The sequence below is a fragment of the Scomber japonicus genome, chromosome 5, assembly GCF_027409825.1.
Source record: "Scomber japonicus isolate fScoJap1 chromosome 5, fScoJap1.pri, whole genome shotgun sequence".
Classification (NCBI taxonomy): Eukaryota; Metazoa; Chordata; class Actinopteri; order Scombriformes; family Scombridae; genus Scomber; species Scomber japonicus.
Genome location: NC_070582.1, coordinates 26,669,058 through 26,683,558, shown reverse-complemented (window position 1 = coordinate 26,683,558; position 14,501 = coordinate 26,669,058). Strand labels below are relative to the sequence as shown.

At 39.2% G+C, this 14,501-nt stretch overlaps 1 protein-coding gene across 1 annotated transcript; it reads left to right on the top strand.

The window, feature by feature from the left end:
• Positions 1-1,920: 1,920 nt before the first annotated feature.
• Positions 1,921-13,946, top strand: gan (gigaxonin). The gene is made up of 12 exons (XM_053319253.1): positions 1,921-2,105; positions 2,505-2,619; positions 2,783-3,133; positions 4,881-4,949; positions 5,107-5,258; positions 6,073-6,194; positions 6,382-6,494; positions 8,927-9,076; positions 10,252-10,388; positions 12,382-12,516; positions 13,297-13,406; positions 13,514-13,946. Exons 1-12 carry the CDS (start codon positions 1,921-1,923, stop codon positions 13,684-13,686), a joined length of 1,812 nt encoding a protein of 603 aa, XP_053175228.1. The 3' UTR covers positions 13,687-13,946.
• Positions 13,947-14,501: the final 555 nt, after the last annotated feature.

The following is a 14,501-nucleotide window of genomic DNA, read 5'->3' as shown; positions in this document are numbered from 1 at the left end:
AACTGTATGCCTGTATGGTATGTTCACTTTAAATAAACTCCCTATTGTTCTTCATTCTGGAAGTATGTAAGGTTGTATTACTGGCAGTTATAATGTTGGACTGAAGTTTAATTGAACTGCTCTAAGTTGTGCTGCATTCTGTTTCACTGTCCATTAAAAGCTCTTTGTTTCCCTCTTCACTTTTATCCCAAGAAGTTATTACTTGTTATTAAATAATCATGTATCCTCCTCATTTCTAAATCATCCCCTCCCGCCGCGTTATTTTTATTTTCTACCAGCATTCTGCGAAGACCCGCCTAACTCGGCCTCTGATTGGCTCATACATAAACCTAACCAATCTAACCAAAGAAGGAAACGAGTAGTAGCCAATCAGAAGAAAAGTAGGGCGTGTTAGTGGAATGCGGATGGGAATAATCATTAATGTATTGTAACTAAGGACTCTTTTTAACACATGTATCGAATAATTATAGCTTTCCATTCTCCCACCACCTACTTCAATTCCTCTCATATCATGTCCTGTTCGTTCAAGTTGTCGCTAACCGCTCACCGCCCATACTGGTCGGCTCAGGAGGTTTTATTGACGGGAATACCTTGGGGAGGTACTCTCAAGTCGTTAAACATGGGCGTTTGACAGTATGGCCCCGTTCCATTTCTGTTTGATTCAACCTTCGGAAAAAAAAACACTTCGAAATCTAGACAATAAATACGCAAAGTCATTTTTTCATAAATCAGCTCGTGAAGACAAATACACAAAGTCAAAACAATGTAACTAATAATAGTTGTACAAGTGATTTACTAACAGTGCTACTGTTGTACAGGCTGCTCAGTTAGTATATGAACGGTGTTGATCAACACGTGTTTCCGCCTTGCTGGTGTTGCGTTCATGAGCCAGATTATTTATAGAATCAAATTTGCCGCGATGTTAAAAGACCTGATTTGTTTAAAGCCTTTGAGAAAATCTACTGCCGTAGTTATAATGAACACCCACTGAATTGTGTCATTTGGTTATCTTTGGATACGTAGTCCACATAATGATATATTCATGGGGACTTTGGTATTTCCCATATTTCCTACGGCTCTGAACGCAGCACAATACATGTCTTCACGTCTACTTATAACATTTTCGACTTCAGTGATTCATGTCTTATTACAGTTAGGTAACAAATAATCCGTGCCCATACGAAATAAAGGCGCATTCCCCACTCTTAAGGTAAGACACTTTAAAAAGTCTATTTGAATTGTTTAGAAGAAAAACATGACATGACAAGTTTGAATCATTGTAAACATACATGCAGGGCTGACGCTTAACTTACATGAATGTGTTTATGTCCTTCCGTATTGGCCAGTATATGTGTATAATATAACAAGACTAACATTAGCTTCATCTCCCAACTCTGAATTGTAAATAACTTTGCTAACGACAGTACATCGTCTCTGTGTAGGAGCAGTTGTTTTGCTACTAGCCTAGCCATGTTGTATCTGCAGCTTCGCCAAACTCTATTAAGAAACCTGTCAGTTTAAAGAAGCTCTTCATATTCCGTTCAGTTGTATTCCTGCTGATAGACCAATGATTGGTTTTACCAGCTGTTATCACTTTCCACAATATTCGGCATACAAGTGACGCACTTTGCAGCATATTGTTCCAGGTAAATTTGAATGTTTGGATGTTTATTAACGAGCTCACTACTGCTCACTGTGGTGTGTTGTGATAGAGGAGAATTAGATGAGTAACCAGTTATAAAATAAGTAAGTGGTGTGTGTTGATTTTTGTGTTAGCCGAATTGAAGAATCTCCACTGTTTTTATGAATAAAGTCCTAAATTATATTTTATTGTTATATAAAGTTTGATAAGCAGCTGTTTAACATAATTGGGAGATATTTTGAATTAAGTACTGCTTGACGTCTTTTACAAACCTAGACATGCCCGATTCTGGATCTGGTGAAACTGGTTCTAAGGTTTCGGACCCACAACATTCACAGAAACTACTCAGGGTCCTGCGCACCTTCTGGCAAGAGCAAAGCTTCCATGATGCACTGCTGGTGGTGGATGGAGAGGAGCTTCCTGTGCAGAAAAACATCCTGGCTGCAGCCAGCCCTTACATCAGGTGAAACCTTATTCTCCGTTATTTCAGCACAGATTCAGTCACATCAGACGAGAAATGATCATGAATGTGTATCTTTGGCTGGAGTTACGGCAACATGGGTGTGTCCACTTTCACAATAGCAATGCTGCTGCCAAATAGTCTAAAAGTGCTGCTGGTGTCTAGTTTTTATTGTCATGTTGTCATGTTCAACTGTTTAGTTTAGTTTAGTTTGCACTAATTTTAAATTACACACAAAAAAGACAACCAAAACTCAGAAAACCAACATGGGCTTAGTTAAAGCCTCCACTTAAAAAATGTTAAAATTACACAATATTACAGAAGATAATATGACTGCATAGAAAAAAATAATAATAAGTGCAACATATATATAACTATGCTGTGTTGATGATTTAATATTAGGACCAAGCTAAACTACAATCCTCCAAAGGAAGATGGGTCTATGTACAGGATTGAGCTGCAGGGGGTCAACATGCCCATCATGAAACAGATCCTGGACTACATCTTCAGTGGTGAAGTGAGTGTGGATGCTCTCAAAAGCAAAGTGTGGTTTTAGGTGTGGTAAACATAAATCACTGTTTCCTGCTCATGCTGATATGCTGTTGTGGATATTTGGCCTGTGTTGCCCCACCCTCTTCTTTGTCTCACTATCTGTGTGTGTGTTTATCTTCCTCACACAGATCACTTTGAATGAAGACACCATCCAGGACATGGTGCAGGCGTCTGACCTGCTCCTCATGATTGACCTCAAGTCCCTGTGCTGCCAGTTCCTGGAAAGCTGCATCACAGCAGAGAACTGCATCGGCATCCGTCTCTTCTCTCTTCACTACTGCCTTTACCATGTCCACTATACTGCAACTGAGTTCCTGCAGACACATTTCCGCGATGTGGCGCTCACAGAGGAGTTCAGGGAGATGCCTCCGGACCGGCTGTGCGAGGTGCTGGCCATGGAGAAGCTGAACGTGGGCAATGAAAAGCACGTGCTGGAGGCTGTGGTGCGGTGGTTTGCACATGACCCAGAAGACCGCAGGGTGGGTGACGCTCACTTCAGGTTCAGGGTGGTAATAAAATAAGAGAAGTGGGGGAAATGGAGACGGGTAACATTTTTTTCTCACCTTAACAATTAGAAAAACAAATACATTTGACTGATTTTCATAATTACTATATTATGTGACATCTTGTCAATACTAACCATACGTCACATTGTTGGACTAATGTTTATTTTTAATCGTGGGTTGATCAGGATATTGGTTTGTTCTCTTTTAATTAGGGCTACAGCTAACTCTTATTTTCATTATTAATTATTTTCTCAATCAATAGAATAGTTGTTTGGTCTATAAAATTGCAGAAAGTGGTGAAAACGGTCAATTTCCCACATTCCAGGGAGTGTTGTCTGAATGTCTGGTTTTGTCCAGCAGTCCACAACCCAAAGATTATTCCAGAAAATATTCACATTTGAGAAGCTGAAATCAGAGAATTTGGACATTATTAGATTAAACCATTACTCAAGATAATTAATCGGTTATCTAAATAGTTAGAAAATAATTTAAGAGTCTGCAACCAATCATTTAATCACTCTGAACTAATTTGTTCAGAATTGTGTGTACTAAGTGGTTTATGTGATTTGGTTTTATGATCTTTTTATGGTGAGTAAGCTACAAAATATATGTGATTTCTAGAAGATTTAGCTCCTGATCAGTGCAGTAAAAGTCACCTATATGTGTTGACCTTTAGGGCTGCTGTAGGTGTAGAACAGGTATTTCAGGATAATGTCTTAAGGCGCACTCACACTAGGCAATTATACCGTGTCCAAGCACGTTTGCCCCCTAAAGTCTGGATTATTTGGCTAGTGTGAGTGGTGGTCACACATGCGCACTAGCAAACCAGTGTTTTTTACATGTTGTAACATTCACTGTAAATGACAGACATACATTAGTTTCCAGTCCAAAATCATCAAGTCTGCAGTAGTTTCTGTCAAAGTTCCATAATGTTTCCAATCAATCTGCAGGCAATGAGACATTTACAATAACTAATTTAAACTTTCACTGTGACTGATAAACAATTTTAGCGAGTTTAAAGAGTCAAATTATTGTTGTTGTATTTTGATATTCTTATGAAAATGAATAGAAACCAACCTGGAACAATGACCATCAACCTTTTACTTACAATAACCCATAATGAACGTGTTTTTAAAGGCTGTATGTCCTTGTAGTCCTTTCTGCTGACTGTGAAATCCAACACCCTTTACAAAAACAGAACAGTATGGCACCATTTTAATGTATTAGTTACATATGACATTCTTAAAGGGGCAGTCCAGCAGTTATTTGTGTTGCACTTTAATAAAGTTAGCAGATTCACAAGAGACAGAGACTAAAAAGGAAAGATAACAATTGAAGCAGCAGTATGAGTATGAGTCAAGGTCTAGAAACACTGGATCCGACAGTTCCCATAATGCAACTCTGTAGCATCCTTTTGTTGAAGCTCTGCTCCGTCAATGCCCACGTCTTTCAAACTCCATTCTAACTGATAACACTGATTTTTTGATATAGATTTAGTAGTCTGACTCCAAGCAAAGATAACCCTGATGACATCATTAGGGTTCTTTTTTTCAGACCTCCAGGCTGCACAGTGCTTCATGACTTTATGCTTCATGACTTCATGCTTCATGACCCTATATTCATGTGTAAAATTGATTGATGGAATGCCCCTTTAACTGATAAGCTCTCTCATTGTTCCCTTAAAGCCTCAAAATGAGTCTCATTCCGTGTGTATTTGCAGGTGCACATGAAGGAGGTGATGTCTGCGGTGTGGCTGCAGGGTCTGGACGTGAGCTACCTGAGAGAGCAGGTAAACAGAGAGTCTAAAATTTAAAGTCTATGCTCTGCAGTGAAATTCACACGAAGCATGTGATGATGAGAAGGTTTGGTCATACAGGTAGAGTCACATTTTGTTGTTTCTGGTCAGTAGCTAATCTCAGTGTGCGTGTTGCTTCATATCTCATCAGGCTATGGGGGAGCCGCTGATGAGGGAGGTGATTAGGGAGCACTGTCAACCGGTGCTGGGGGACAGTCAGCCGCAGGGCGAGGCCATGCTCGCTGCTTTTAAACCTCGAGGTTACTCTGAGTGTATTGTTATTACCGGAGGAGAGGATCGCAAGTGAGTTCTCTATTTGTATTTGGATTCCATATTGTCATAAACAGCTCTTCAGTATCTTTTGTGTTATTATAATAATAATAATAATAATACAGAAATGGACTGTATAAATATATCACTTTTACATTACATGTCACATTCACACATTCATACACTGAAGACAGGAGCTACCACACAGGGTGCCAACCTTCTCACCAGGAACATTCACACACATTCATACATGGTTGGTACAGCCATCGGGAGAAATTTGGCCAAGGACATGTCAACATGTGGACTGGGGGAGCCAGGAATCGAACCACTGATCTTCCGACTGGAAACCTGCTCTAACTCCTGAGTCACAGCCGCATATATAATACATGAGAATAATGCATGAGTAGCTGTAAATGTACATCACTTCTTTGTTGTGAAAAATATATTATTTAAAGATAGATAAGTGTCAGATGTTTTTTAACTGGCCTTTTTTTCATGTATGTGTTAATATGTTCCATTTTTCCTTCAATGGAAGAGAAATGGTGATATGATTAATTCATGAGTAGATTATAACTGAAAAGCTACAGGGTTTAATACCACATAAAACATAGAGAGAACATATAAACTAGAAACTTTAAAAGACTTAACATTACAACATGGCTAAAAAAGTGAGTGAGGCACAGATTGTCATTAAGAATATGTAGGAGTTCACAGCAGCCCCCTCCCTCCTGTTCTGGAGTGATGATGCTGTTTAAGAGTGCAATATGGTCACAACCAGAGGAAGAGGTTTCATTTGTGCTGAGTTCACTCAGTCACCTCATATTTTGATGTTTTTTGTCCTGTACAGAAGCAGGAAGCCAACTGCTGTGACACGCTGCATGTGTCCGCTCTACGATGCCAACAGACAGGCCTGGATCGAGCTCCAGCCAATGAGTGTTGCCCGCGTGGGACACGGGGTGGTGGCTGCAGGTCAGTGCTGAGCACAGAATATGACAATACATCCACCATACCTGACGTGATCCATAAAACACATCTCTGTACTATATGATTGAGCTCTCACCTGCAGGGCGGCTTGAGAGAATTCCCATGTGGTAGAACAATACTGCAGATTCAGCAAATAGACAAACCAGTAATAACTCTGTTTCTTCTCTGTTAGAGGGTTTTCTGTTTGTGATGGGCGGAACGGATGAACACAACACAGTCCTGGACAGTGGAGAAAAATATGACCCGGACTCCAACAGCTGGAGCCCCATACCCCCACTGCTACAGGTACACTGACCCACTTCTCTACCTGTACCCCTCCTGTGGTTACAGCAGCTACAATCATACCTCTATTACAAGTGTATTTATTTTTATTACAGCCCGACCGATTTATCAGTCAACTAATAATACCGGCCAATATTGACCCTATCATAGATATATCGGTATGGGCAAATATGTTGTCCGATATGTGCTTTTAAAGTTATATAAGCAGCATTTTATGTGTTTGATAACTACATTTTAGGGATTATTGATTAAAAAAGTGTGTTTATGTATATATTCTGTACATATAACATTATCAGCCAATATATCCAACATCGGTATCGGCATCGGACAGACCCTAATTTTTATTGCCCCTTTATCCCCCCTCTTTTAACCATTCAGTTCAATATGGGGTGATACAAGTTTTGTAATTGGATTTTGCCACAGTTAGTGATTTTTAAGATTTAGGTAGTGCATTTGTGCAGCCATGTTACACTCTCTGTCTTTTCCATTATTTTACTTGATGGCCAGTAGGTGTCAGCAGTGCTGCAATACTGAGTCAGTTTCAGATTCAGTAACAGATTTGTCACCAGGTTACCAACTTAAAAGTTACTTGATCATATTTTATAGAGAAAAGTGATGTCATTCACATATGTTGACTATATATGTTTAATTGATGCTTGCATATCAAACCTAGTCTTTACTTCATTTATAATATTTAATAGATTAGAATATCTGATTCAAATAATGTAATGTAAACCACTTTCTGAAATGTAAATCAGAAATAAAGAGATGTTAAAAACTGGAGGAGAAAGTAGTTTTATGATGTCAAGGATGACACAGAACAGAGTACTTTGTGTAGATTGCTCTAATGATTCTGAGCTGTGATTACTTTCTGCTGATAGTCCACATATCATGTCTTACGACAGCAGACTGTTGGTAGTTTAAGAGTCAGAGATAAAGCTTGGTGTCAAACTCCATACAGCAGAAGGACTTGAGAGGCAGATTACTCAAATATATGCTTATCAATGCAGCACAGCATGCAATATTGTGTATTTCCGTACCTTTAAAGGGTCAAGCTGGATCATTTGTTTCCCATAATGCATTGTTTTAGACCCTCCCTAGCTGATAAATGCTTTTGTTTTTTCAATGTGCCTCCAGTTTATAATGCAGGCTTTTTCCAAAGTTTCAGTCTCCAAGTGTGAGAAGATATGACCCTGATGACATCATACAGGGGATAACAGTATTTCACATATCCCATAACATGACACATGACACATACGTACACCAATGGGAAAAACACATGCTAAAAGATCACCATAATAAAAGCACCATAAAAATTATTGCACAATCTTCGACCTCAAGCATCATTGTATAAGAATTTGATGGAGGTTGGAACAAATGAATTCTTAAAACAGTTGAGTTTGCCGTTAGGGACTGTATATCATCTGCCCCAGGGTAAGAGCTCATATTCTAAATGAAGAATACGGGATGGCCCAGTCACTATCCTCTGGGCTTGCCTAAGAACACTTTGTTCATAAATAGACTGCAAGGTCTGATCGTCACTTTTTCCTATCACCTTCATGGCCGTGTGCACCAGACGAGTGAGTTTACTTTTCAGTTTTACAGTAAGGTTGCCATACCAGGCTGAGTCCATATTGGACTAAGGTCTCTAGTACTGCCTGGTAAAATAAAAGCATGATGCTTTTGTCCACACCATACACTCTTAGTCTGCGCAAAAAATACAGTCGTTGCTGTAAACGGGAACACAGACTTTCAACATGGACATTCCAACTAAAAGTGTCATCTAAGTGAACTCTTACATACTTGTACGAGCTGACCTGCTCAATGGGTGAGTCATGTATGACAACAGGACTATAGTCCCCTACTGATCTCTTGTCTAAGACCATCTCTTTAGTTTTTTTTAACATTCAAAATGAGATGGTGAGCATTACACTATTGCACAAAGTTTTCTATTTCAGAGAAATAGGCTGAAGGGCTTGAATCTTTGTGCAGTAGGCTGAGGATGGCAGTATCATCAGAAAATGTATGCTGTTTGTACATTCATTTGTGTAAAGTGTAAAAGGGACCGGGGGGGCTGACTCTTACCTGCTGACTTCGATTGGTTAAAAAGGAAAAATACCACTTGATTAAAAAAGGGTTGACACTCCTCTGCCTCAGTTTTGAGATGAGCAGATGGGGTTGAAGTGTGTTAAAAGCTGAGCTAAAATCAATAAATAAAATCTGTGCATATGCTTTTGAGCATTCCGAGTGCTTGACCGTGAAGTGGGAGATGCTGTTGATGGCGTCATCAGTACTTCTCCCCTGCCTTCTTGACCTCTGCCTTAAGCACAGACAGCATGTATTTCTTAAAACTTTTCATAACAATCGAAGTCAGGGCCACAGATAAAATCATTGTTATCAGCTGGACACGGTTTTCATGTCATTAATGTGCATAGGCTCGTCAGAACTTTGGTGTGGTGGAGCTTGACGGTCTCATCTACGTTCTCGGGGGAGAGAATGAAGAAACGGAGCTGATCACCGTTGAGGTGTTCGACCCTCACCTCAGTACCTGGAAGTTACAGACCAGCATGACCATGATCCGCAAGGTAGCACACATATCACACAGCGAGGAAACAGTACAACATGTGACACAGTTGAACACTTCAAATCATCTTACAGAGTAGTAAACATATGTCCCTTTATCTGAAGAGCAATCCTTTTCATGTTAATGCTCTTATGAAAAACAAATTAAAGCTTTCTATTGTGGGGTGTAATGACAGTTTTAGCCTTTAGAGGGCAGTAGAAGAGATTGTTTTTTCAATATTCTTAAAAACTATTTATATTCAACTGGTGTATAATATGCACACCTAGGGCTGCACCTAAATATTATTTTCATACACGGTTTATTATTTTTTGTAATACAGTAAGTCATTTTATAAAATTCATACAATGTGAAAAACTCCCATCTCCCATTTTGTCAAAGCTCAAGATCACGCCCTGAAATAACTTGTTTAATCCATCCAACAGTTCAGCCCTGAAAGATTCATTTTTCTGTGACGTAAAACATAAAAAAGCAGTAAATCCTCATATTGGAGGAGATGGAAATGGCAAATCCATATTAGATCATCTACTGCTGGGTTTTTAGATACACACAATTATGCACACAAGAAAATAAGAAGTGCAGCTTTCTTTAATTATGCTCTAAAATAATGGAATACCATACTTAAAACTATAAGAGATTTGAGCTCTGTGAACATTTTTGAATGGCAGCTGAAAACATATTTATTTAATCTGGCTTTTAATTGCTGTCATTTTCAGGTATTTTTACTAAATGTCTTAATTTTTCACAAACTGTCTAATTTAATTTTTATTTGATGTTGTTTTATTGTATTGTATGTTTGTTTTTCTCTGTAAAGCACTTTGAGCTACATCCCTTATATCCCTTATCTGTAAATATTGTATTATTATTGTTATAATTATAATCATTGTTATTATTACAAATATAAAAATGGACTCTGTCTTCCTTATTCCTTACCTATTCACTCATTCTGTCTCTTCTTTATTCCCAGCACTGGCTATTCTGACATCACCAGACAGTATAACACATACACTTTAACCACAGAACTGATATGACCATGTACAAAGGGCCCGGGGGCCAACATTAACCATGTCTATACTTGTCCAGAAGTTAGAAGCAGAGCCAGTAGACTGCAGACTAACTGATTAATTTTTGAGAGGCTCTCCTCGCACTGCGCACACTCATCTGTTTCTCATCCTCCAGGTCGGCTGCTACGCCTCCATGAATAAGAAGATCTACGCCATGGGCGGGGGCTCTTACGGGAAGCTCTTTGACTCTGTTGAATGCTTCGACACCAAAACCCAGCAGTGGACGGGCCTCTGTCCTCTGAAAGAGAGAAGGTAAACACAGCATCTGATCTGGTCAGTTAGCGCAGGGGCGTTGTTTGATTTGGTCAGCTATCATAAAAAACAGTTTTGTCCTTCTCCTCATTTTTACGGGGCTCGTATATCTCCTTTCTGTCCGCTAAAGATATTTCCGCTTCATGTAATGCACACATTTAACTTCAGCCTCTCGTTCTGAACTTTGTGTGTATTACACAACAGGAAATGAAACACAGCTTCATGTTCATCACCACACTGCCAGAGGTGTCAGTTTTTGTTTCAGTTTGACAAATATCACCACATCCATACTGTGACACATCAGCAAGATGAAGTAGCTCTAACTGAGGCCAGTGAGTCACGCTGTACTCTGGTTAGTCATATCAGAACCTGTGGAGATGTGAAGAAACATAGTCTGTCATTTGCATATCTCATGATTGGTAATCCCAGATGTGTTTTACAAATACTGGTGAATGTCACGTTAATAATAATAATAACAACGCCGAAGTGTCAATATGATGAGTTTTGTTAATCAGCTAAAGGCATCATCTCAAGAAGCTACTCCAGCTTTACTTCTTTTGGTTAAAAGTACCTTCCAGACATGTTTTAATACTCTGCATTGAATCATAATTTATGTTTAATGTGGTTATTTTATTCCACAAAAGCACATTACTACTCCTCACTGGTCCCCTACTTGACTTAACCCTCCTTGACCCTCCTGTTGTCCTCGGGTCACTCGACTAACTAAAAAATGTGGTATAATTTCATTTAAATGAGGTCTATAATTTCTTAACATATGTGTAAAACTTGTGGACATGAGTTGGAATGAATTTGGCTAAAAAGGTCCAACACAGACTTGGTTTATAATTTATACCTTATGCTTTATGAACAGTCCAAACAGACGTGGTCCATTTTCTCCCAGGAAGATAAAAGTTGCAAGTTGAACAGGAAGGTTGTCCTCGGGTTGTTTTTTAAAAAACATTAATACTTTTGGGGTACTTTTTTCCTTCATTAGTAGACAGTCAGTTGCAGAGAAGCCAACAAGAAACAAGGGGGAAGAGAGAGATAGAGATAGAGAAGGGTATGATATGCAACAAAGGTCATTTGCCAGACTTGAACCAGGGACATTGTGGGTATGTGGTATGCGCTGTAACCACTCTGCTACAGGGCGCTCCGTCCTCGGGTCAATTTTGACCCATGATGACAACCGGAACTCATTCAAAAATGAGGTATAATTTCATTTGAATGAGACCTATTGACCATCATTTCCAAGAATATGTGTAAAACATGTGATAAGTTGGGCTAAAAAAATCCATTCTCAGGGTTTTGTGTTTGTGCTCTGGACCACGATTGGCTACTGAGCAGTTGTCATGTCACACATCGTGCTCATGCCGACACACCTTGAACTGATTTACTTATTGATTTAAAGTGGGCACAGAGAAATTCCTCCTTCAGCAGACAGTTTACACAGACAGTTAAGTTATAATAAGCAAAACACATTTTTGAGTGGAGATCAGTTAGTTTTTGTTGTTTTGTTTTTGTGTTTGGAAATACAAGTTCAGAATTGAGAATCAGTTTAATTGACACTTCCGTAATACACACTCAGCATACATGGGAGCGACAGATGAGGGTGTTCACATTTAAAAACAGGCTCATATATGAAAACAAAAGATACATTTAACACCTTTTTTAAAAACATAAAATCATAAACAGATTCATAGTCAGCTATTTAAAGTAAAATGAAAGGGAGATCAATAGAATGAAGACAAGGTATTAGAGTTATTTCTGTATTATTATGTATTCATGTAAATGTGTTTTATGTACTCAGTTGTCTGTAAGTGTGCTTATCATGACAGCAGTGATGTCCCATTTTTGTCACTTACAGCCTGTCACAATCCTTTGTTACATTTTTATATGTAGCTGGCTCTGAGCTGATCAGACTCCCTTCAGATGTGAAATAAGTGAGCTCTGCTTCTCTAATTTGATGTGTCTAAAATGAAATTGTCGTGGTCAGATTCGGGTCGGTGGCGTGCGGCGTCGGCCAGGAGCTCTACGTGTTCGGCGGGGTGAGAAGCCAAGAGAACGACAACCCAGAGCAGCGACACATGATGACCTGCAAGTCCGAGTTCTACCACGATGAGATGAGGAGGTCTGTATGGGAACACTGCTTCCAAAAGGATTTTTTTTTTTTCTCTGCAATTAAAATTTTTTTAACTTATGTTTTTTATGAGCAGGAATGTCTCCTCAAGATTAAAAAAAAAAAAAAAAGTATTTACACAGACGCCACCAGACTTGAACCAAACTATGCAATTACGTGGTCAGAGTCTATTTAAATTTTTATTTGGAACAGAAGTACATGATATACAGCATAAAAAGACTTCCCATCACATTCCAGTTCATATTCAGAGCCAAAAGACCAAAAGAAAACAGAATCATCAAAACATACATATATACATACATACACACTAATGCTCACATACATCAACCCACATATGTACATTTGTGTCAAAAAAAATACATATATTATACATTATGCATTGTGCTTCCAATGCTTCTTTTTATTGTCATTTATGGAGGGGGGGAAGAGAATAGATCGTAACTGTAGAAATCAGCTAACGGGAATAAATGCAATCCTATTGGTTTACTGTGAATCTGAATTTAATGTTAATTCCTCCGATTCTTGACCATGGGAACTTCCATTATCATCCATTTTCTCGTAATCTTAATCATGTCCATGATTTTCCAATAGTCCAATGAGTAATCCCAGACCACATGGTAATTATTTGCCTTTTGTGTTCCACAGCATAACATGAGGTATCCTTTCACAGGAGAGGCTTGTGTGCTGGTTATTCCACTCAAATTCTCTCCAGTATAGGGCACCAGCTTCCTGTTTTTGAGCTTGTCGTTATGTGTTATGTGTTGGATGCAGGTGGATGTTCCTGGACGACCAGAACTTGTGTATCCAGACCAGCTCCTCATTTGTTTATGGGGCAGTGGCGATTGGAGCTAGCATCTATGTGGTAGGAGACTTGGACACGGGTGAGTGAGAAAATATAACACTATGAAAAACAACAAGAGTTCTAACAGCGTCACAGCAGCGTCAGTATTTCAGCGTAACACTAATATCCCCTGCTCTTCCCACACAGGCACCAGCTTCGACTACATCCGCGAGTTTCGGCGCAGCACTGGAGCCTGGCATCGCACCAAGCCCATGTTACCCACCGACCTCTCCAAAACCACCTGCGCCGCCCTGCGCATCGCCAACTGTCGACTCTTCCGCCTTCAGCTTAACCAGGGCATGTTCCGAATCCGAGTCTGACCCGCTGCTGCTGCTCCCTATGTCGGCTCCATACTCCTTTCACTTTTTCCACACTCGTACTTTCTATGCACTGTAGGTCTGGGATCTGGGAATTTCTCAAACACTTAAGTATTGTAGTCGCTAGATGTTTAAGGATTGTGACTCTCCATTTTAGGGTTTAACACTGCTGAATCTATGCTGTATGACTTGATGGGACAGGAAATTCATCTTAAACCCTTTTTTAATATTATAGCTTTTATGGCAAATTTTCTATTAACTAGTTTTCTTTTTAACTCGCAGCGGACATTCCTTATTTTTAATGTTTACTGGTGATCTGCTGCTTGGTGAGGGAATTAAGCAACACTTGACCACATTATAATATAAGGACTTATTATATTATGCACATTTTAGAGGAAATACTTTTTAAGTACTGTCAAGGTGCAATTTGCAATTTTTTTAATGTTATTTGGTGGTGTGTCGTTCATTTTTCTGTGACCTAAAACTTGAGTCAGATTTTGATGTCAGTCTCTCATAATCAGAGATTAAGGGGACGATTCATGGCAATCATATTGGAGTGGAAGAAGTCCACTGTTAAAGACTGCGCCACTTTTCTCTACTGGTATTGGACTGAGTATGATGTAGAAGTAGAGTGCAATTTATTTTTTATCTTAGTAACAGTCTGTGCAATGAATTCAGAGTGAACCATCACAGTCCCCTGTCAATAGAAAATATTGATGCAATCATTGATACGTCGTCCAATCACAATATGTGTTTGCACTGACCTGTAATTTTGCAGCAATTTATTTGACCTTTTCAGATATGGTGCTTACAACATC

What these genes read in the sequence shown, in the direction of transcription:
- gan (XM_053319253.1), top strand. Translation starts at nt 1,921, where the DNA reads ATGCCCGATTCTGGATCTGGTGAAACTGGTTCTAAGGTTTCGGACCCA. An exon ending in GCATGACCATGATCCGCAAG is followed by an intron (nt 9,077 to 10,251) that starts GTAGCACACATA and finishes CTCATCCTCCAG; the next exon opens with GTCGGCTGCTACGCCTCCAT. An exon ending in TGTCCTCTGAAAGAGAGAAG is followed by an intron (nt 10,389 to 12,381) that starts GTAAACACAGCA and finishes TGTCGTGGTCAG; the next exon opens with ATTCGGGTCGGTGGCGTGCG.